Source organism: Elephas maximus, chromosome 12 (genome assembly GCF_024166365.1).
Source record: "Elephas maximus indicus isolate mEleMax1 chromosome 12, mEleMax1 primary haplotype, whole genome shotgun sequence".
In the NCBI taxonomy this organism is placed as follows: Eukaryota; Metazoa; Chordata; class Mammalia; order Proboscidea; family Elephantidae; genus Elephas; species Elephas maximus.
This window is the reverse complement of record NC_064830.1, coordinates 41,529,152-41,551,239: the sequence shown is the minus strand read 5'-3', so window position 1 is coordinate 41,551,239 and position 22,088 is coordinate 41,529,152. Positions and strand designations below refer to the sequence as shown.

Sequence of the window (22,088 nt, the reverse complement as noted above, 5' to 3'; positions counted from 1 at the left end):
GGAGCGCCTGGTGATTTGAACTGCCAACCTTTTGCTTAGCAAACATAGCACTTAACCAGTGTGCCACCAGGATTTCCATATAAGGTATAAAAAAAAGGCTTAATAATATAATGAAGCACTCACTACCTAACTTAAGAACCAGAACACTACGAGAAACGCTGAGTTTCCCTGTGTGTCCCTTTTTTATTCCATCTCCATAGCTCCACCGCTGAGATAACTAACCCCTTGATTGCTGTAACGATCATTTCGTCATTCCTTTCCTTTAAAAAAAAAAGTTTCGCCACGTATATGTGCTAGGCTAAACAATATGATGAGCTTTATATATGAAAATGGTACTATATTATATATAGTCTTCTGTGACTTGCTCTTTTTTCCATTCTACATTGTTTCAGATTCAACCGCCTGGATATGTTTATGTTACTTTCAGTGTTTTGTAATTACCACAGTTTATCCATTTTCTTGCCATACACATTTGGATTGTTTCCTGGTTCTATTTTACTGTGTATATACAATATTGTGTTGAATACTCTTGTAAACGTCTTCTAATGTAAGTGTTTGAAGAGACTAGGGTCTTTTATCCAAAAGTGGAAATGCTAGGTCTTAGGTGTGTGCAAGCTGAACTTCATAGTGCCATGAAGCCTTTATGAGATAATACCAAGATAGTTATATCAATTTTCACTCCCAGCAGCAAGGTATCATAGCACCTATTGTTCTACATGCTCAGTGCATCTTACTTTATGACAATCTAGTAGTTTTAAATGGTACCTCACTGGTGGGTTCGAATTGCTGACCTTTCGGTTAGCAGCCGAGCACTTAACCACTGGGCCACCAGGGCTGTTATCATAGTGGTAAAATTTTTATAAAGTACAAGGAAAGCACAGTAGAGATTAGAGAGTGCTGGGGGTAGGGGGTGATCAGGGAAGCAGGAAAGCCTCTCTGAGGATGTGACATTTTGGCAGTGACCTGATCATGTGAGGCCTTGTGGCCATCGTAGGGGCTGAGTGGGTGAGAGGCACGGGTGGGACTGAGAGGGTCTTAAGCAAGTGAGCGGCACAATTGCTTCCTGGATTTAAGTGGTGATAAAGGAGGTAGTGGAGAGGGAAGGGGCAAGGGGGTGCCTGCTCTTTGCCAGGGATAAGTCCAGGGACTGGCCTTGGTGGCAGGGAGCGGTCCTCCTCATCTGAAGCAGAAGGACGGACATCAGAAAAGGGATGTGGAGGTATAGGGCAGCTCAGTGAACCGAAGGTCAGAGAATAGGAGTGGTGGGAATATAGCGTACCTAGAGTGTGCAGTCAGAGAGTCAGGGGTGCTGGCATTGAGTTCCAGGGGAGGAGCAGTCTTGGTGATACCAAGGTCTGGTGATGGCCATTCTTCCAACACATTTTGTAAGCTCTGGCTACCTCCACAAGCTTCAGAGTCAGGCAGGCTTGGGTTCAAGACTCATTTCCACCATTTTACCAACTGAATTATTAGAAAGTCACACTGCACACACACATATATAGACACACCAGGTGATTTAAGTATTACAGGGATTTAAAGACAATGACCCCTTTAATTTGCTTTTGTAAAAATAAACCTTGGTTGAAATGAGAAAAAAAAAAAATGTCCTTTGGTGGCCCATCTCAGTGTCTGTCCACTTATAAAAAGTGTCCTCAACTTATACGAAAAACAGGAAAGACATGAGAAATACTTCCAGTGCCCTGCTCTGTCATCCCCACTGCTGTCTCCCCAGGTCTCTTGGTCTCACTGTACCTGTCTGTGTTTCTCTTACTGTACACCCCAGCATAGCATCTGTCCCCACTCTGTCCGTTAACGTGCTGTCCATCAGCTTCTCTTTGTATCTTTAGTAGATGTCTACTGGAGCCTTGGGAGGGCCAAAAGGTCTGTACACCTGCTCTGTGTCAAGTGAGCTTTGCCATCTAAGCTGGCTGTAGGGCCTGGTGCTCCCACAGGGAGTCTGTAGTCCAGGGTCAAGGGCTGTCTGAAGCTGGGGTAGTCAGGGGCATGGGCCTGTCTGGCGTGGTCTGTGGTTGACAGGCAAGAAATGGTCAGGTAGAGGTCCTTGAGCCCAGGCCAATCCCAGCAGCAGGAGACATCCCCAAGTCCCAAAGGAAAGACAAGTTGTATACTCCACTGCCAGGTAGGAGTGCTAAAGGGCTGGGAAGAAAGGGAGACTTCAGGCCTAGAAGACGCTGCTGGCTCTTGCTGTTCCAGCTCACAGAAGTCTCAGACTTTAAGCAAGGCTGTAGCTGGTCCTCCTGTAGGAAAGGGAAAGAAACCAAGGCAAAGGATGGGCATGGGATGGGGCTCTGTCCTGCCACAGATGCCCATGGAAGTTTCAGTGGCTGTTCCTTGTCTTCCCAGCAACTCCTCACCTTAATGGTCCCTGCTAATAAAACCTACAGCCCTTGTTTCTCCAAGACCTAACAAGTAATCCCCCATCCCCTTGTCCGCCCTTCCCTGAGGTGTAAAGCAGAATTTTAGTGTTACTCTGCTGAAGAGTCTGGGGCCACCAACACTGAGAAGTGAGGGACTGATTCAGCCAATTCCTGCCTCTCCTGTGCGATCCTGTGCATGTCCATGTGCCCATGTGTTTGTAAGTGTATGGACAGCTGCAAAAACACATATGCAGGCTTGCGAATGCCAGCTCTGCCGGACGTGTTGATACTGCGGCACATATTCCGAGTACCTGCTTGGCCTCGGGCTCTGTGCTGGGCTCTTAGGGTACAGAAATGGATAAACACAGCTCCAGCCTTCAAGGTCTCTACAGTCAGCCTACTGGGAAAGCCAGACCGGTGAGCAGATCATCCCTGTGCAATGACATGAGTGCTGTGGTAGGGGGAGGACAAGGCTCGGAGAGCTGCTCAGCACAACCTACAGGGCAGGAGTGGAAGCTGACTCTCCCAGGCTTCTGGCTCCCACAGTGGATGGTAGTGCCATTCACTGAAAAAACACAGGAGGAGGAGCTAACTTGCGGAAAAAGGTAAGGTCAGTTTGGGGTCACAGATTGACGTGCTTGTGGGACTGCAGTGGAAATGTCCAAATGAGAGCTAGATATGTGGATCTGGAACTTGAAGAGAGTCAAGGGTGGAGGGGCGGCTTCAGGAGGTGCCAGCACACAAGAGGGACTTGAGGTCAAGCAAGTAGGTGAGGCCACCGAGAGGCTATGTAGAGCAAGAATAGGGAATTAAGGAGGGGGCCCTTGAATACCACATCCAGTGGGCATTCAAAGGAAGAAGACTACAAAGGCATGACCAGAGTAGTGGGAGAAAATCCAGGAGACTGTGGTGTCACTGACGCTAAGGAAAGGAAGTATCTCCAAAAGCCAGGATTGTTCAGCTGTGTCTATACCGCAAGGAGATCCGCAGATGTTGGTCATTCACAAATCAGTGTGCATCTATGTGTGCCTCTCTGAAGGTTGGTGGCCCATGTGCAGGGTGCCCACCTCCGAAGGCTCAGCTGGCGGGAGGAATCCTGGCTTGGCACCTTCGGAGTGCGGCTGACCAGGAGGATGCACAGACCAGTGAGGATCATGCAGGTGGGCACGGCTCCGATGAGGACCTTGAGGGTCACCACCACCTCCTCTGTCTGCTCACAGGCTCCAGCCTTATACCCCACGAACCTGGAGAAACACCACCCATCCATCCAGTCAGATCCTCACTAAGCCTGGCTTCCTGAGTGGAGGGCTCCCAGATACCCTATCCCCACAGTATCCTGAAACTTGGACACAGCCTAGCTGTGGTGGAAGAGAGGGTTGAGAGGATGGCCTGGCCATGGGGACAGATAACTGAGAATGTGGGGGCTGGGGCTTCAGAAGGTAGTTACAGCCCCCAAGAAAGGCCTCTCAGTCATGTGCACGAGGAAACCTGGGGGCAGTTGTTCCCCAAATCTCCACAGAACAGAGCTTGGACCCAGGCTCGTGGGTGACCCCCAGCTGGCTGGAGAGAGCTTTGCCCTCTTCTTCCCACCCTACTAGTACTTTGTGACTCTGGTGCCCCCCACCCTGAGACTCACTCCAGGCTGAGTGTGGAGATGCCCAGGGCACTTGCGCCTGAAAGCTTGGTGAAGAAGACATAGGAGGAGTAGAAGATGGTCTCTAGGCCTGGGCCATGCTGGTGCTGCAGCTGGAAGTCATCCACCACATCTGGCAGCATGGACCTGGGAGTGAAGGGGGCTGCAGAGTTCTCCCTTTTATCCCCTTGACACCCACCAGTCTGTGAGCTCTCTGGGGACTGAGACCAAGTCGGCTACATCCCTGGGTCCCTGCTGCCCAGGACCAGGATGGGCCCACAGAGAACCAGGCAATATGCCCACCACTCCTGCCTCCAGTGCCCTTTTAGGAGGCTGGGCACGGGGGCCCCGGGACAACAGGTTGACGTGAAGGAGAGGATTCCCATTGTGGAAGGACATGAAGTTCCCATACCCTTTCCCCTCCCCCAGCCTACCAGGGTAGCAGCAAGGACACAGCAATGCTCACGCCAGATACAAAGGCCACGACGTAGGCCACGGGCGCCACAGGCACAGCAGCCAACAAGATTGCAAAAGGCACCATCACCTGGGGAGACAGAGACACTCGCTGATCCTTCCACTTGCTCTTTCATTCTCACACTCACCAGTCTTTACAATGGCCCTTTGTGCCTGGCCCCAGGCACTGAAGACACAAGGGAACACAGACCCAACCCCCTGGCCGCAGGAAACTCAGGATCCATGCTCCCTCCTCCATCCCTTTTCCACTGCCATCTCCAGGCCTGACTTCCTGCCCGACTCACGCAGATCCCAAAGGCTGGGGTCTTCTTCCCAAATCGATGTAGAACCCACTCCCACAGCGGGGTGCTCAGTACAGCAGATATCTGTGAACGGACAGCAACATCACAGCCAGGGATGAGCCGCCCACGCCTTTGCCCAGGACCTCAATGGCCTGGCTTTTAGACGGGTCCGCCAGCCTCGACCACACCTCTGGCCTGCTCTCTGGTTCGAACCTGTGATTTGAACTTTATAACCCTGGCCCCAATCACACCATCTGCTGGAATGCAGGTGACTAAGACCAAAGCAGAGTCAAGAATGTTGACCACTAGTGCTCTGGCCACACATGTGTCATGTCAGGGACTATACATGACCCCACTCAGGCCCCTAAATGATCTTGCCTCACCACCCCAGGCCCCTCACCAAGATGGTTAGCACCAGTCTCTGGACGTGGTCATGTAGCCGGGAGGCATGTGTACAGAACAGGACCAGGTAGTTCTGCTCCACCTGAGGAGGGAGACAGGCAGGGTGGGCATGTACAGGGGCTGGCAGAAGCTCCGGAAGTCAAGGGCAAGCACTGGGTCTCAAGTCTGCCTCCCCTTTGGGACCTTGCACTCTGCTTGCTGCCACCATCACATAGCCCCCTTCCCCACAGAGGGTGCTTATCCCAGCACAGGTATCAACACCATTCCTATCCCATCCTCGCCCCTTGCAACTAGGATCAGGTGGACTTTACTAAACTTCAGGTAATGTGACAGGAAACCACCCCAGACTCTGCCAGGTTCCTAGTGCCTGACCCCGACCCTCCCCCATCTCACAAGCCCTGTCTTGGTCTCTCTCTTCCCAGCACCAGCCTCTCTCGGCCACGGTGCCAGCCAAGGGTGTTTTCTCGTTAAAACTCAAGCCTAACTCTGGTGCCTAACTCTGAGCATGCACAGGGTCAGTATGGCCAGGGCCAAGCCAGCGTGGATCAGCCTGGCCAGAGGTACCTGGACAGCGGCTGAGATGAACAGGAAGGAGACCACCAGCTTCAGGTAGGGCGGGTGCCGGACAGTGAGGCCCAGCCCAGCCAGGAAGCTCAGGCCTTGGCCTGAGGCTGGGGATGAGGGGTCTACAACACAGCAAGGGAACACCTTGGCTTGGCAGAGTTCAAAACCAAAACCCACCCCCAAAGGAAGCCTTCTGCCCTGTTTCTGTTTCCATGCCCTCCCTCAGCCCTCCATACCTGGCCGCTCCTTCACTCCCAGGCGGAGCAGGCCACTACACACAGGGTAAGTCACAGCAACCACGGCGGCTGCAATGGAGTAGAGACGCATCTGTGGGACAGAACAGAGCTGGTGTGGGTGCAATGTCTCCAACCCAGGGGGGTAGGGACACACGGGGCAGGGCCCCTCCCAATCACCCCAGCATCCAAGGGCCCAGAATGGCTCATCCACACACATGTCTTTCTGCCAACTTTGTGCCTCCTCCATGGAAAGGGGGCATCAGTGCCTATTGGGCTCAGGGCTCGCTTGCTTGTTCTTTCCCTCTCTCTCGTTTTTTTAAGCAAACATTTATTGCTTCTGACTTCTGCATGTTAAACCCTGAGGTTACACTGATGAGTAAGTGACCTGTCTACCCACAATAAGGGGCTCCAGTGTGACAGGAAGACAGACCCATAAGCACACAGTTACAGCACAGTGTGAGACACGATGGTCCCAGATCAGTATAGAAAACAGAAACGATGCTCCGTGTCATTCAGGGGAGGATACACAGGTCATAAAAATTCATGTAAAGAATGCATGGGGATGACAGCTGCCCAGCGCTGGATAGAGGTTGTCCAAGGGGAGGGGTGGGGAAAGAAGGAGGGAGATGACACAGAGCCCGTGCTCAGAGGGGCCCTGCGCCTAATACTCTGTGTCATTGTCTTCAAATTCTCAATAATTTTATCATTGAATTTGTGTTTTGTGAGGGAAGTTCGTGGACGATGCAGCATGCGCTACCAAGGGCCTCATGTAAGGGCCTCAGCTCACATGAGGCCCATCTGCCTGGAATGGGTTCTCAGCTTTCTGACCTCCAGTTCCTTGCACCCCAGGCCTCTCCTGGCCTCCTCCGCCTGACCCCACCGCCACACTGTTGCGGAGTGGTAGGGTGAGTGAGCATGCACAGGCCTGCATTCAGTAGTAGTCTACCTCAAGTAGGGGCCTGGATGTGGGTGTGGGAGAGTCCATCAGGGAGGGGCATGGCGGCAGCCTTTCCACACCAGGCTGGCAGCCGCCATGGCGCCGCTCAGAGGGTGCATGAGGTGTGGGGGACGCTCACCCACACCTGATCCAGGTGCCCAGTGCATCCCAGTGTTGGGAGGTTGTAATCCCTTGGTTGGGGCAGTAGGGCTTGTGGGCAGGGGAGTTCACTTCCCCACCCTCAGCTGGGGCCCCACATTTTCAGTTTGCACTAGATTCCTCAAATTCTCTAGCTGGCCCTAGAGATGGGTTTGGGGACGCATACACGGGGACTTAAATTGTCATGTTTTCTTACACGGGTGGTAGGGCATGTGGTGTCATTCTCATACTATCTATTCCTGAACGTTGGCAGCTATCAGAACCCCCAGAGGGCTTACTGAGCAGTCATCCCCAGAGTTTTTGAATCAGTAGGCCTGGGGCGGAGCCCCAGAATGTGCCCTTCTAACAAGTTTCCAGGTGATGGTAATGCTGCTGGTCCAGGGACCACACTTTGAGAACCTTTTTGTAAATCTGAAACATTCATTAATTAAAAAACAGACATACATAAATGCCTACATAGAAGAGTGCAGAGAGGCCCCACAGTCAAACTGGGGAGAGGCGGCTTGTGCCAAGTCCTGAAGGTGAAGGCCACACAGTTTGGGGGTCTGTGTTCAAGTAAAGGCCGGGGCTCGTGAACCAGTGGGAACCAGAAAGTGGAAAAGTCCCAAGGTGCGGCTGGAGAGGAATGTGGGGCAGGATTACACAGAATGAGTGCTCCAGGCCATGTAAAATGTGCCTCAGGGAGAGGCCGCTTCACAGGGCTTTTAGCAAAGGAAAGACAAGGTCCAGTTTGGCTTTTAAAATGTCACCCTGACTGTGCTGGAGGGTGGGAAGGCTGTGTAGGAGACTGGTGCAGAAGCTGGGGGGAAGGGAGATGGTGATGTAGGCCAGACGACAGTGGAGGCAGAGCAGTGAACGGCTTCCAGAAGAACTGTATCCACGAAATGGACAAGGCTTGCTATAGGGTGGAGTGGAGGATTGAGAAAGAGAGAGGGGCAGAGGTGATTCCTAGGTGTCTGGAGGATATTGATGCCATTTGCTTAAGGAAAAAGAGAGGAACAAATAAAAAATAGACGACCCTTTTGTCACTTCACGCTGGGGCTGGGGGGATGGATGGTAGGAGCGGCTTCACCCAGGCCTCTGCCCAGACAGACCATCCTGCTGCCCTTTCTTCCCCAGCCTTGCAGGCCCCTTCCTGCCACCGACTGTGGCCAGGGCCACAACACACCCCTTTCCTCCCCTCTGTCCTCTGGGGACTCCCTGCCCATCTATTACTTCATGATGGAAGGAATCCAGCAGGAGGTTTGGCGGGAGGACTGGGTTGTACCGGACTTGGGCATCATCCGCTCAGCGAAAGGCGCAGAAAAGGAATGAGAACGCAGCTCCCACAAAAGAGGAAGGGGCCGGAAAGGAAAGAAGCTGCCGGCAGAGGAGGTCACGGTGGGGTCCGGGTGCCCGAGCACTCACCGCGTCCGGGGAAACGCCGTCCGGCACGGGGATCTCGGCCTCCTGGCACCTGTGGGGCCCGTGGGCGCGGGACACGATGAGTCCGTGGACGGTGGCTCCCATCAGGGTCCCCGCCATCTCCATGGTTATCCCTGGGGACACAGTGGCCGTGCAAAGTGACCAAGTGCCGCGTCCTCCCACCCGCAGGGTCCCGAGGCTCCAGCCCAGGACCCGGCCTGTGTCCCGAGGGACAGCGTCACCCTTCCCCCTCCCCCACAGCCCCAAGCCCGCACTCACGGTATGCGGTGGCCGAGTCCCGCTCCCTCGGGTTGGGGGTCAGGAGCATGGTGAGTGCCGTGTATGGCACCTGGAAGAACTGGGGCGCCCGGGGAACACCTAGGATAGCCCCACTGCCCAGGCCTGGCAACCCAGGCTGCCGGCTTCATGAGGCTGAGGCTCTAGTGGCCCTGTCCACCCTGGCAACCCACCACTGGAGACTGAAGGGCAGGAAGGGACACAGAGCCCAGAGCAGTATGAGATGGAGCAAGCTGGGGCTTTCCCATCCTTGGAGTGCAGGTGAGGGCAAGGTCCCTCCTAGCCACCTACCCCTCCTACTTCAGAGTAGCCCCTGGCCAGCAATGGGGTTCACCAGAGTCCAGGCCCCTGGGGGTGTTACAGATTGAATTATGTCCCCCAAAAGTATATGTTGTAAATCCTAACCTGTATGCCTGTGGTCATTATCCCATTTGGGAATGGGTTGTCTTTATGTTAATGAGGCAGGATTAGTGTAGGGTGTCTTTTTAGGACATGGAGCAAAGGCCCTGAGATCGGCAGGTGCCTGTTTGAGAAATAGTGAAGAGACTGGTGTGGTTAGAGGAGAAGCAAGTGAAAGAGAAATAGACTATACTATCAGGGAGGTACCAGGGGGTTGAGTGTGGAACCTAGAGAGTAAGACAGAGAAGAGAGGGGCCCCCAAATCTGCAAACAAAGTAATAAGAAATGGGCCAGGGCACAGAAACAAAGCCATTCCCCAGAACAATGGGGCAGTGTATCTAAAAGTAGCCCACAAACTTCTTTAAAGTTGCCTTTCAGAAGCAGCTGGAGAAAACCAGGCCCAGGGACATGCGCAAAACATCCACCTGTGACTGCTGTGTGACCTTCCACCAGGTGCAGTGAGGGGCTATGGCCCTAGCCGGGGAATCAAACCCAGGGAACAAGAGACTAGCAGGCACGACACCCCATAATAAGTCCTGCTACAAATCCCAGAGGCCTCCAGGACAGGAGCCATCCTGGAAAGCTGCTGCTGCGAGCACCTTAGTTAACATATCCCCGCCCGTGTCTATGAATAAACATGAATCTTTTCCCACCCAAGAACTTTTAATTAAAACTCAGGCCCATCTTTTGTTCTGTGAGATGAGGGTAAGCATTGCTCTAGGCCCTCCATGTGTCCGCTTGCAAGCCTCTTCAATAAAGCTTTGCTCGTGTGGAAAACTATGTGCCTTACCTGCTCATTCTTGACCAGTGAGAGGCAAGAACCTTATTCCGGTAACAATTTGAGTCAATTTCTTTTGAGATATAAAAGAGATTAAACAAGTGAGCAGAGGAGAGATGGAGTAAGATAGATGTCAAGACACATGGAGATCTCCAAGGAAACAGAAGCTGAAGAGACAAGGACTTTCCTCCAGAGCCAAGAGAAAAAGCCTTCCCCCTAGAGCCAGCACCCTAAATTTGGACTTCCAACCTCCTAAACTGTGAGAAAATAATGTTTGTTAAAGCCACCCACTTGTGGTATTTCTGATAACTAAGACAGGTGGGCACCCACTCACCGTGGCAAGGGCCTGGAAGAGGCAGTAGAAGGTCATGTACCAGACACCCCGAAGGTTGGTGAAGGGGGGCAGGAACCATAGGAAGAAGTAGGCCAAGGCAATGAAGGGTGTGCAGCCCAGCACCCTGCAGAAGCACAGGGGTGAGGAGCACCCCTCAGCACCAGGACAGAGGGGACACCAAGGGCCTTGCCTGGAACACCCTCACCCCTCTGGGCACAAAGCCCTCTGCCCTTGGAGAAGCTCTGGGCTGGGCTGTCAGCGGAGGAGTCAGGGATAGCGAGAGAAGTGAGGGCTAGGTTCGGGTGGCTGATCAGATGTTGGGGTGGCAGGCAGAGGAGAGGGCCGTTCGCTGCTGGACTCTGGCTGGGCCCTTGTTCAGTGTGCCATTCTCTCTATTGAGGACGTGGAAGGACAAGCAAGTTGCAGCTCCTCTGTGAGACCCTCCGTGACCTCCTGGCCAACTTGTCCCTACTGAGAGGCTTGGAGGCTCTGTCCAGCCCTGTGCTGTCTGATGAGGGAGAGTCCCCAAGAATGTTGCTGAAATGAAAGGCTTGCAATCTGGTCCCAGTCTAGTCCCCAGTCACCTACAGTCCTGTCTTATGCTCTACCAATCCATAGGGTTTTCTACCAAGAAACAGGGCTGTGACAAATAGAGTGACTTCAGCACCAGGGGTGGGTACCTTGGTCCCAAGGACTGTGGGGCTGCTCACCAGGGCATGAGTCGTCCAGACCCTGTCCTTCTGCTTCTGTTGATGAAGAACCCAGCCACAGGGTCGGCAGCTGCCCCAGACACCTTTCCTCCAAATAGGACAAGTGATACCTGGGCAGCAGGGATCTGAAACGGACCAGGGAGGGGCTAGAGAAGACCTGGCAGAGTAGCAGAGGGTGTCGAGGCCTGCCTGCCTGCTTGGAGACCTGGGAACCTGGTGGGGTGGGGGGGCACAGCCACGGTGTATAGGGCTACCAGGCCTCCCACCAGGACACTGATCCAGAAGGCTGTGTCGAAGGCTGTAACGTGAAGTAGTGAAAGGAAGGGTGGGAGGGAGCCGATGGCTGCAGCTCCACTATTCCCCAGGCCCTGTCGCCTTCGGACAGGATGTGGGGGGCCCTCATCAGAAGCCCATGGGGTGGCTCAGAGCAAGAAGGGTATATCTAGGCTGATACTCAGAGGTAGACTTTTGTTTCACAATGAAAATGTTTATTGACTTTTCTAATTACATAAATACGCTCCTTATAAAAAACATTCCAACAGTACAGAAAAATATTAAGCAAAGCTTATCTGAAATCTCACCATCCTGAGACAACTGCTGGAAGCATTTCCATCATCCTTTCATGCATTTCTAATTTGTAATTTTACATAAATGGGGTCATATCAGTGTCATTTTCTTAAAATCATGGATGTTATTAAAAAACTTTTTTGCTTCTCCCCTACTCCCCACCATTCCCTTCTATAGTCAACATTAACAGCTTGGTGTGTATTCTTCCGCAATTTTCTCCATGCTTATATTTTAATCATGTGTAGAAATATACATACATTTACACATGCGCACACAAATACGGGACATGCCTTTGTTTTGTTAAAATGGGATCATTTTATATACTCTTCTCTAAAACTAGCTTTTCTCGCTTGACGATGCATCGTGGAGCAGGTATAGATCTCTTTTGAACGGCTGCCTAAATAGTTCATTATTTGGATTTAAAAAAAGAAAAAATTGCTGTCAAGTCAATTCCAACCATATAGGACAGAGTAGAACTGCCTCGTGAGGTTTCCAAGGCTGTAATCTTTACGGAAGCAGACTGCCACGTCTTTCTCCTGAGGAGCTGCTGGTTGGTTCAAACCACCAACCTTTTGGTTAGCAGCTGAGCTCTTAGCCACTGCACCACCAGGGCTCCCTGTGTGGATATAGCACAACTTATTTAATTGTTTCTGTGTTGTCAGGCATTACACTGTATCCCATTTTTCCACCACAAACATGGCTGCAATAAACATCCTTTAAGAGGTTTCCTTCAGTAGCATTTGGCTTTTTGTTAGGCTTGGGTCAGAAATGCTGTCTACCAAGAAGAACTGATGTACAGTTGGAAGCGGAAGAATCAGACAGGGAGAGGGCAGAAAGAAGATGGGAGCAGGCAGCCCTGGGCTGGTGCCCTCACTTACCTGTGCCACATCAAGCAGGAAGAGCTGCAGGTAGAAGGCTGTGGCACTGGAGGCCACCTGGTTGGGGATCCCACCAATGCCATAGCACAACTTCGTACAGAATGAGAGGCGACCAGCTCTACCGTCCTGGGGGAGACACTGGAGCTAAGCCCCCACCCCATAGACACACAACAGCTTCCCACACCCTTGTGACATCCATAAGCATCCTGAGGTCCTTATGGGAAAATTCCAGCAACCTCTCAGCCCTGATTTGCCCCACCTTCTCCTAAAGTGAAGTGAGACAGGAAAAGAAAAAAAAAAAAAGAATCCTAAACCATGACCTCATAAACGATACATTCCCCCCTATGCTTCCCTCTACGGCCTGCTTTAATTTTCGGAGTCAGTGAGAGTGAAGCAGGAGTCCGGAAACCTGGGCATAAGCACTTTCTTGGCCGCCCTATTCCCTATGTGACCTTGACTAAGTCACTTTCTCTCTCTAAGCTGTGTTTTCTTCATCTTTCAAATGGAATATCCCTGCCAACTTTATGGGGTTGTTTTAATGAGCAAATGAGGCAGTAGCTCTGAGAGCTGATTGTTAAATGTTCAAGAATTTTGCAAGCCAGCTGTTGAGCCACTGGTAGCTTTAAATCATCCATGGTGAGGGTATTTATACCATGGAATCAGCAAACATTACAAATGGGAGCATATCTTCCTCCTTCCTGTCCCCCTCCCCCCATCTACCAGGTCACCACTGAAATGAAGTAATACTTACGACCCCCAACTGTATTATCACTAGCCCCAAGCTATCCAGCAAACTCCAGACTCAAATGAATATTCAACTACCTACTCACAGCTCCCCATAGATGTCTAACAGGCATCTCAGCTAAACACGGTCAAAACACAGCTCCTGATTTCCCATCCCATTGTCTAAACCAATTCCTAACCCTGCTGTTCCCACTGCATTAAATGGCCCCACTGTCCACCCTGTGGCTCGGGCACCTGAATCATCCTTGATCCTCCTTCCCACATCTCACATTTAATCAACCAGTTAAGAGCCTCCTCAGTGGCTTCCTTGTTTCTGCTGTCATTGTCTACAATCCACTCTCTGCCCAGCAGCCAAAGTGATCTTTAAATAACCGTAAATCAGATCATGTCTTCTTCCCTCTGCTTAAAACCCTCAAACAGCTTGCCATTACAGTTTCAGTACAGCCTACTGGAGCCTGCTGATCTGCCCCCACCCTTTTCCCACCTCACTTAGATAGCTCTTTTCCAGCCATGGTGACCTCATTCCTACTCCTCAAACTATTTCTCAGCTTGTTGCTGCCTCAAGGCCTTTGCACTTGCCAGTGCTTCTGCCTTCTTCCCCTAGATCTTTGCATAACTGACTCCTTGTCATTCAGTCTCAGCTTAAATGCCACCTCCTCAAAGAGGCCTTCCCTGACCACCCAGATATCTCATCAAACTTGCTGCCTGATATATTCTATTTCCTGCCTCTCCCCACCAGAATATAAGCTCTCTCAGAGCATGAACCATAACTGTTTTACTCACCATGGCATCCCCAGTTGGTAGAACAATGTTTGACATACAGTAGGTAATCTATATTTGTTGACAGAATAAATGGCCAAGAAGACACTGTGTAGTATTATTTTTTCAAAAGATGCTGGAAATTCTTCTTTTTCAGCCTATGCTTGGGGGTGGGAGAGGGAGTGGAGAAGGCTATGGCTTCACCCATTTCACTATCTTGCTGGAGGCCCCACTAGGCTCTTTTGAAGGGAAGGTCTTCCCAGATAACGGTTTATCACATCCTCTGCATTGCTCTCCTACCCACAGGAGAAACCCACACTCAAGGCAGAATGTGGTCTCCTTTTCTGAAATTTGAATCGAAATTATTTCAATTCCCAGAAAACTTTAAAACCAGGAAGAATGCAACATGGCAGCCCTCTCCTCTCTTTTAATGGAACTCTTGAGTCTCCCTAAATATGTCTAGCAAGTTTCTGGCACATAGAAGGCATTCAAAAGATAGAAAAAGAAATTCCAGCTGACACTAGGGATATAATCTTAGAGTCTTGACAATTTTACCTGCCTAATCATTTTTTTTTTTTTTAATCATAAGCCCTTCACAGTGAACTTAGTACAAGTTATAGCATCAGACAAACTTGTATTCAAATTCCATTTCTGCCATCTCTAGCTATGTGACCTAGGGCAAGTTACTTGATCTCACTGAACTTGTTTCCTCACCTGTAAAATGGCAATAATATATATCTCAAAGGGTTGTCATGAGAGTTAAAAGCTGGCACTTCATTGGCAATGTTTTATTCCCTGTTGCCGTTAACCTCAACCTGGATTCCTAAATTTCACTGGGAAATGAGTTTTCCCAAAGGCCTCATCTCAGTTTCTTTCTTGGGAGCCATGACTCTTTGCTCTGAGGTGTCTGAGAGGAAGCGCTGAGTCAAGATGGGGATGGAGGTGGCGGTCAAGTGAAGCCCCATACAGAATGCCTTGGGGGTGGAGTGGGGAGAGGATGTAGCATTCAGCATGACACAGAAAGCCCAGAGTTCCTAAGTTCTCTCCAGTGCAGCCATTCTTTCTGAATAAGCTCCAGCTCCACCAATACAGAGGATGCTGAAAGACTGAAGACACCCCTGGGTTCCTACCTACCCACCATCCTCACCCGGGAGCCTGGGGAAGTCTCCTTTTGGAGAGAGCCTGATGCCTGATGCCCATGCCACCTGCCTGGAGATTGGGGAGGGAAGGCAGCCTCCTTACTCACAATGGAAAGCCCTATACCCCAGGCCTCAAAAGACTGTCCAGGAGGACCTGGAACAGACAAGAGACCGGGGAATGGCCCTGGTTCCACCTAATTGAATGAATCCAGCAAGTTACTTCACTTGCTTAGGACTGTTTCCCCACCCACCGCTAGGGGTTGAGATGATTAAAGAGGTACCACAGAACCCCACTAAGGGCAGTTTGTAAGATTGAGTGCTTGGGCTGGGCCCCCACAAGGCTGACTGGCTAAGTAAGGAGCTGCGATGAGATGCCCCAACGTCTCTGGAGCGGTAGGATCCTCTCACCCGGCACTCGCGCGCTGGAGCCCAGAGCCCCTTCTCCCGCCTGCTGAGACCCTCTCTTGCCCCTCACTTTGAGCTCACCGAGCTGGGCTCCGAGGTGTGCGAGGTGTGCGATTCGGAATGGGGCGGCGGCGCATCCACTGCCAGCGCTGAGGTGCCTCCGGAGGCCACCGCCATTGTACACGACAGATCCGACTGCGGCTGTCGCTCCCTGGTGTTATCGCTCCACCGCAGGGGAACTCACTCCCAGGCCCCGCCGGTGCCTCAGCCCGCGGGAACGAGGGTTGCTCCCGGCCGAGGGGGCGCGGAGCGCACGGGGCGGGGCCGGGGAGCCCTAGGAGCCAGAGGCGTTGTCCCACGCACCCCGGTCCCAAGGTAACGCACGGGGAAATTGAGAACCGCGAAGCGCACGGTTTCGTTTCCGTACAGAGAAAAACGCCAAGAACTCAAATTCGCTGGGGTGGACAAGGCCGGCAAGACTCTCGGGACCCTTTCCTTGGGTAGGTCACCAAGGGAGTGAGCGGGCTGCAGAAGGCTGGGACTACAGGTGCCAGCAGTTTGCGCTAAACCCTCCTGCTAGATCTCTGTGGGTGAAAGCCGGCAAATATATTTTTAAAATGAAGCAATAGAATCTACTTGTTCACAGACTAAGGTTACTGCTAAACAGGCTTTCAAGCTGTTAAACTGGATGCTAGATGCCTGAAAGGGACACTCTCCAGCCTCTCACACAGGCGGATATGGCCATGCCACTCAGTTCTGGCCAGTGAAAAGAAAAGCAGAAGGCAACCAGAAATGTTGTATGCAATTTCCCAGAAAGGTCATGAAAGAGAAGGGGGTCATACCATACACAAAAATTATTTCAAAATGGATCACAGACCAAGAGCTAAAACTGTAAAAAAAAAAAAGTCTTAGATGAAAACACAAATCTTTCTAACTTTTGGTTAGACAATAGTTCCTTAAGACAGGTCAGCACAAGTGCAAGTGATAAAAGAAAAAAATACATAAACTGTATTTTTTTTGATGTAAAAATACATCAAAATGACAAACTTTGTGCTTCAGAGGACACCATCAAGAAAGTGAAAAGACAACCTACAGAATGGGCAAAAATATTTGCAAATTCTATCTTTGACAAGAGACTTGTATCCAGAATACATAGAGAACTCCCACTACTCTACAATTAAAAGACAAATAATCCAATTTAAAAAATAGGCAAAGGATGTGAACATTCTCCAAAGAAGATACAGAAATGGACAAGCACATGAAAACATGCCCAATGTCATTAGTTATGAGGGAAATGCAAATCAAAAGCCACAAAACCAATACCACTTCACACCCACTCAAAACCAAAAACCAAACCCAGTGCCGTGGAGTCGACTTCGACTCATAGTGACCCTATAGGACAGAGTAGAACCATTCCCTAGAGTTTCCAAGGATGGCTATAAGAAAAATGACAACAGGTTTTGGGGAGCATGGAGAGAAATCAGATCTCTCATACCTTGTTGGCAGGAATGTGAAATGGTACAGCCGGTTTGGAAAGCAGTTTGGCAGTTCCTCAAATTTAAACGCGAAGTTACGTAAAAAAAAAAAAAAAAAAAAAAGCTGTTGCCATAGAGTCGATTTCGAGTCATAGTGACCCTACAGGACAGAGCAGAACTGCCCCACAGAGTTCCAAGGAGCGCCTGGTGGATTCAAACTGCCGACCTTTTGGTTAGCAGCCTTAGCTCCTAGCCACTACGCCACCAGGGTTTCCAGAAGACCTACCAATGCCACTCCTATGTATCTTTACCCAAGAGAAATGAAAACATACATCTACCCAAAAACTTGTAGCTTTTTAAGCTGTTATAAATAGCTGCATTATTCATAATTGAAGCCAAACGGTGGAACCAACCCAAATGTCTATCAACTGATGATACACAAAATGTGTTGTATCTATTGAATGATAAAAAGGAATGAGGTACTAATACATACTACAACATGGATGAAACCTGAAAACACTATGATAATTCAAAGCCAGTCATATAAGGCCACATATTGTATGATTCTGTTTGTAAATGTCCAAATGCAAGTATCTATAAAGACAAAATGTAGATTTGTGGTTACGTGGGACTGAGGGAGGAGTCCTGGGTGGTGCAAACAGTTAAGCGCTTTATTAGCCAAAAGACTGGTGGTTTTGAACCCACCCAGAGACACCTTGGAGTACAATTCCGGCAACCTGCTTCTGAAAGGTAACAGCCTTGAAAACCCTAGGAAGCAGTTCTACTTTGCACACATGGGGTCCAAGAGTCAAAACCAACTCCACAGCAACTTAACAACAACAGGACCGAGTGTGGGGGTGGGGAATGACAGCTAGTATTGCTTTCAGGAAGAACAAAAATGTTGCTCAACCCTGTGAATATACTAAAAGCCACTGAATTGTACACTTTAAGTGGGTGACTGGTATGGTATGTGAATTACAGCTCAAGACAGCTGTTTAAAAAAAAAGGAAAGGGGTGTGCTCCTTCCCATTGAAGCACTGAAAGTGAAGCCATTACTTCAAATGTGATGGCTGGTGCTGGTGCAGCTATCTTAGCCCATGAGTTGACCTGTCTGGGAAAGGCAGATCAACAGTACAAGAGTCCAACGATTTCATGAAACTGAACGACCAGTCCTGAACTGCTTTCCTCTGGACTTTTGTGTGGGAAATAAAATTTTACTTTGTAAGTTTCCGTTACTTTGGATTTTCTGTCACAATTGAATCTTCTTCTAATGGATGCACTTTCCAGTTTTAAGGCAAGTCATTCCATTTTCTATGCACTTCCTTAATCTACAAAATGCTTCCTTGACTGTAGGATAATTTAGATAATGCGTATGCTAAATATTTAATTCCTTGGGAACTAAACATAAACTCAAGTTTCTTTGGACAATCTACTTTTACATACATCCTTTTACATGTCTTTTAGCAGTCTTGTAAACAGTTCATTCCCAATATCTGCACTGTACCGTGTATACTACCACATCTTTAATTCTGAAAAGAAGCAGGGGAAAAACAAAAAAATTTTTTTTTTTGCACAGAAAGAGTGCTTAAAAAAGACATTTGCTCCTGACAATTATTATTTTAGTATAATGATGCTACGTTCTGGGTGTAATTTCCAATCAAAAAGGCAAGTTAAATCTCACTAGATAAAACAGAATTACTACAACTAAGCCTGCCTTTGACTAAAACAAAACTAAAGACTGAGACGCTAAAAGAATCTGAAAGGATGCACACCAAAATGTTAACAGAGGTTATCTCTGATGGTGGAATAACAGGTCATTTAAAAATCATTTTTAGCATATATAATTTTCTAAAATGGATATGAATTACTTGTGCAAAAAATACAGTTAAAACAAATAACAAAGATTCAAATATTAATCTTTACTAAATGAGCCACTGTTATATCAGGACTTAGTATGACGAGCAAATTTTTAATTAAATGGTTTGTACTCAGGGAAAGAACTAGTAAGTAAACCCTTAGGAATCTTCACGTTAGTTCAAATCAGGATACCAAGAAGGGTTTAAAAAATAAATGGAATCATTAAAATGTATTAAAAATGTATTTTTACATTTCTGAAAATTAAATGAAAGTAACACTGGTTAAAGTACCTGACACACAGAACCCACCACACCCCACTGCCGCCAAGTTGATTCCAACTCACAGTGAACCTATAGGACAGAGTAGAATTGTCCCATAGGATTTCCAAGGAGTGGCACTGGATTCGAACTGCTGACCTTTTGGTTAGCGGCCAAGCTCTTAACCACACTATGCCACCAGGATACACAGAAGGCACCTAATAAATATCTGCTGATTCCCAAACTAAATGACTTTGCCAAATAAAAATGACAAATGCAACTTTACATAGCTATCTTATAACACATGTAAATTATTTCACAGATCCTTTTAATGAACAGTATCACACCCTTAAGAAAACAAATCTTTAACCATTAGCAAAAGATTGCTTTCAAAAGACTTGAAGGCACTGAAAATCTTAGACGCGCAGATATTTTCAACACACCGAAAAGTGATGAAAAGCATATTGAATGAGAAGTATGTAACATAAAAAAGATTACTTTTATAATTTGGATAAATGCATAGTAATTTAGCCAGTAAACTGGAACCTGCATTTCTACATATTAGCCCTAGCAATGGGTTTCAGGAAACGGATGACAGTTTTGAAATAGCTGCTTAGGTCAAGTTGTAATCCACATCTAAAATGCTTATCTTCAAGTTTTCCTTCCCTTGGAAGGGTGTTCTCAGTTTGTTTTCCAAAGTCAGCCTACATGATACTCTACACATTTAATTAACAAATACATATACATTATTTTTCCCCCCCTAGGTTTACAACTTTTTAACTTTTAGGCAAAAATCTTTAATGAATGATTCTCACTTTAGAAAAACTTTCAGAATATTATTCATATTTATTATAATATTCAGAATATTATTCACAGTTTCAAAATGAGGATTATTGCTGATGACAGTTCTTTCTCTAGTGAGGCCCCTCCCTGGGGTGTATTCTACATGTACACACAAGGAAATCCCCAATGTACCTTCTGGCTACATTGTGGATAACAGGAAAATCCCCAAAGGAGGCTTTTCCATATGCACACATGGACCATTCCCAATGAGAGGTCCCTATGGAGAAATATATGGGGAATCATATTTTGATTATAATGTAAATGAAAATTATAAAATGCTTTATAATAATACAGACCTCTGTGAGACACTTTAGATTCTTGTGCATATATTAACAATCATTTTATTTTCTACATCTGAAAGTTCATTAGTTCTTACCCTTTTTTAAAAGAATACAATAATTTGTTTTTTTTCTAGGTAGGGCTCTAACACTGCTGTAAACATTGCTGACAATAAATATTTTCTTTTATGCACCCGTTCATTTCTCAGAGAAAAGGACGAAAGGGAAAGGCTCTCCTCTGTCCTCCCTCCCTTCCCAATAAAAAGATGGACCTGCCAGATGGAAGGCTGGAAGCTACGAAAAAACGCATTCTCAAAATGACCTGCAAACAGAAGACACAGCTCTACAAGCCAGGTCATCTAGTGGTGTGTGTATTTTCCTTTTGTTATTCCTGAGCCTTTAATAAAAAACTTCACTGAAACGTTCCCAGCCTTGTCTGTTATAGGAGATATAACAGGGTCATGTCATGATTAGCTCCAGGTTAAAGGGGAACAGCTTCTCTAAGAGCAAACTGTGGAGGATAAGATCACAATGTGGAGGTCTAGCAGCCCCATTTCAGTGGTAAACCTTTACTGCCCTTGGTGAAGGATGCAGGTTTTATTTTGTTAAGAAGGAAGCTTATGCAGAATTTCCCAAAGAGCAGTTCTTTGACCACATACCTAAGAATCACTTAAGTTTAAAAATGCAGAGATGTGGGACCCATCCCAAATACAATGAACCAGAATATGCGTGGTAGGTGGCAGGGAGAGGACTTTGCAAAAGCTTCCCAAGTTACTCTTATACTAGGCTTGAGAGCTGTTGCAAACTCTTGTTTTATAGCATTTGTTCTCAAACTGTGGTTTTGGGGACTTCTGGGGGGTCCCCAACATACTTTCAGGGGGTCTATAAGGTCCAAACTATTTTCATAATCATACCAAGAAGTTATTTGCTATTTTTACTTGCTCATGAGAGTACAGGGGCATTTTCCGTGGCTATATGATCTGCGATACTGCAACAGATTGAACGCAGAAGCAGATACAAGAATCCATCTGTCTTCTTTAAGTCAGACACTAATGACATTTGCAAAAATGGAAAACAATGTCACTTTTCTCACTAATTCTTTTTGTTTTGTAAGACAGCTATTTTTTCATAAAAATATTGTTTATGTTGATGTGAAATATGCTTATCATTATTAAATGAATAAATATATTGAAACTGTTTTAATTTCACATATAATAGTGACAGATATAACCCCCACATAAGCCAAGGTCTTGGGACCAGGAAGTTTGAGAACTGCTGCTTTACAGCATACATCCAGTGCCCTATAACCAAGACAGGCAGTAGGCACGGCACTTAGTGCCTTGACACCCTGAATACATACTTCACTGCAAATCTGATTCAATAATCCACCAACAAAAGAGCTTCTTAAACTTACCATTTTCAGGCAAGGAAATTTAATCTGACAATGAACTCTCAAGGTCTAACTGGTTTTAGTTAAGTCTAAGATATAAACCATGGTTTCCTTGGTGGCATCAGAGTATAATGAGTACACAGGTTGACTCTGATGTATGAGATAAAAAGCCATACTTTGTGATGCAATTAAAAATATCCATTAATTTAATAATGTGACAACACAGACTTTAGATACTAAATGAGTGCTGGCAAATGAATGACTAATCTCAAATGTCAGCTAAAAACAAAGCTCTAGTTTTCAAAAGAAATAAAATAGAAAGAAGGTGGACTGGTATTCCTGGAGAGAAAAGAACTTTAAATGAAAATGTATCTTAGGTACTGTTGCCCAATTAATATTTGAGTATATCCTGCCACTAGAGAATGAAAGTTGAGAACACTTTGAGGCTAAGGCATAAAAAAAAAAAAAAAAAAAGGCATAGCTGTGTTGAAAACAGTACCTTCCAGCCTT

At 47.7% G+C, this 22,088-nt stretch overlaps 1 protein-coding gene across 3 annotated transcripts; it reads right to left on the bottom strand.

The window, feature by feature from the left end:
• Positions 1-1,553: 1,553 nt before the first annotated feature.
• Positions 1,554-18,803, bottom strand: MFSD2B (MFSD2 lysolipid transporter B, sphingolipid). 3 transcript variants are annotated; one of them, XM_049903103.1, is made up of 15 exons: positions 16,974-16,993; positions 15,560-16,062; positions 12,432-12,557; positions 10,987-11,111; positions 10,277-10,400; positions 8,748-8,826; positions 8,472-8,602; positions 5,969-6,059; positions 5,733-5,854; positions 5,167-5,250; positions 4,770-4,850; positions 4,446-4,555; positions 4,015-4,158; positions 3,446-3,622; positions 1,554-2,258 (listed from the first exon to the last, which is right to left on the bottom strand). In XM_049903103.1, exons 2-15 carry the CDS (start codon positions 15,653-15,655, stop codon positions 2,234-2,236), a joined length of 1,515 nt encoding a protein of 504 aa, XP_049759060.1. In that variant the 5' UTR covers positions 15,656-16,062; positions 16,974-16,993; the 3' UTR covers positions 1,554-2,233. The 3 variants fall into 3 exon arrangements, with proteins under 3 accessions (XP_049759060.1, XP_049759061.1, XP_049759063.1); XM_049903104.1 differs by lacking the exon at positions 10,277-10,400 and having other exon boundaries at positions 8,472-8,520; positions 15,560-18,803; XM_049903106.1 differs by lacking the exons at positions 1,554-2,258; positions 3,446-3,622 and having other exon boundaries at positions 4,019-4,174; positions 4,478-4,555; positions 15,560-18,803.
• Positions 18,804-22,088: the final 3,285 nt, after the last annotated feature.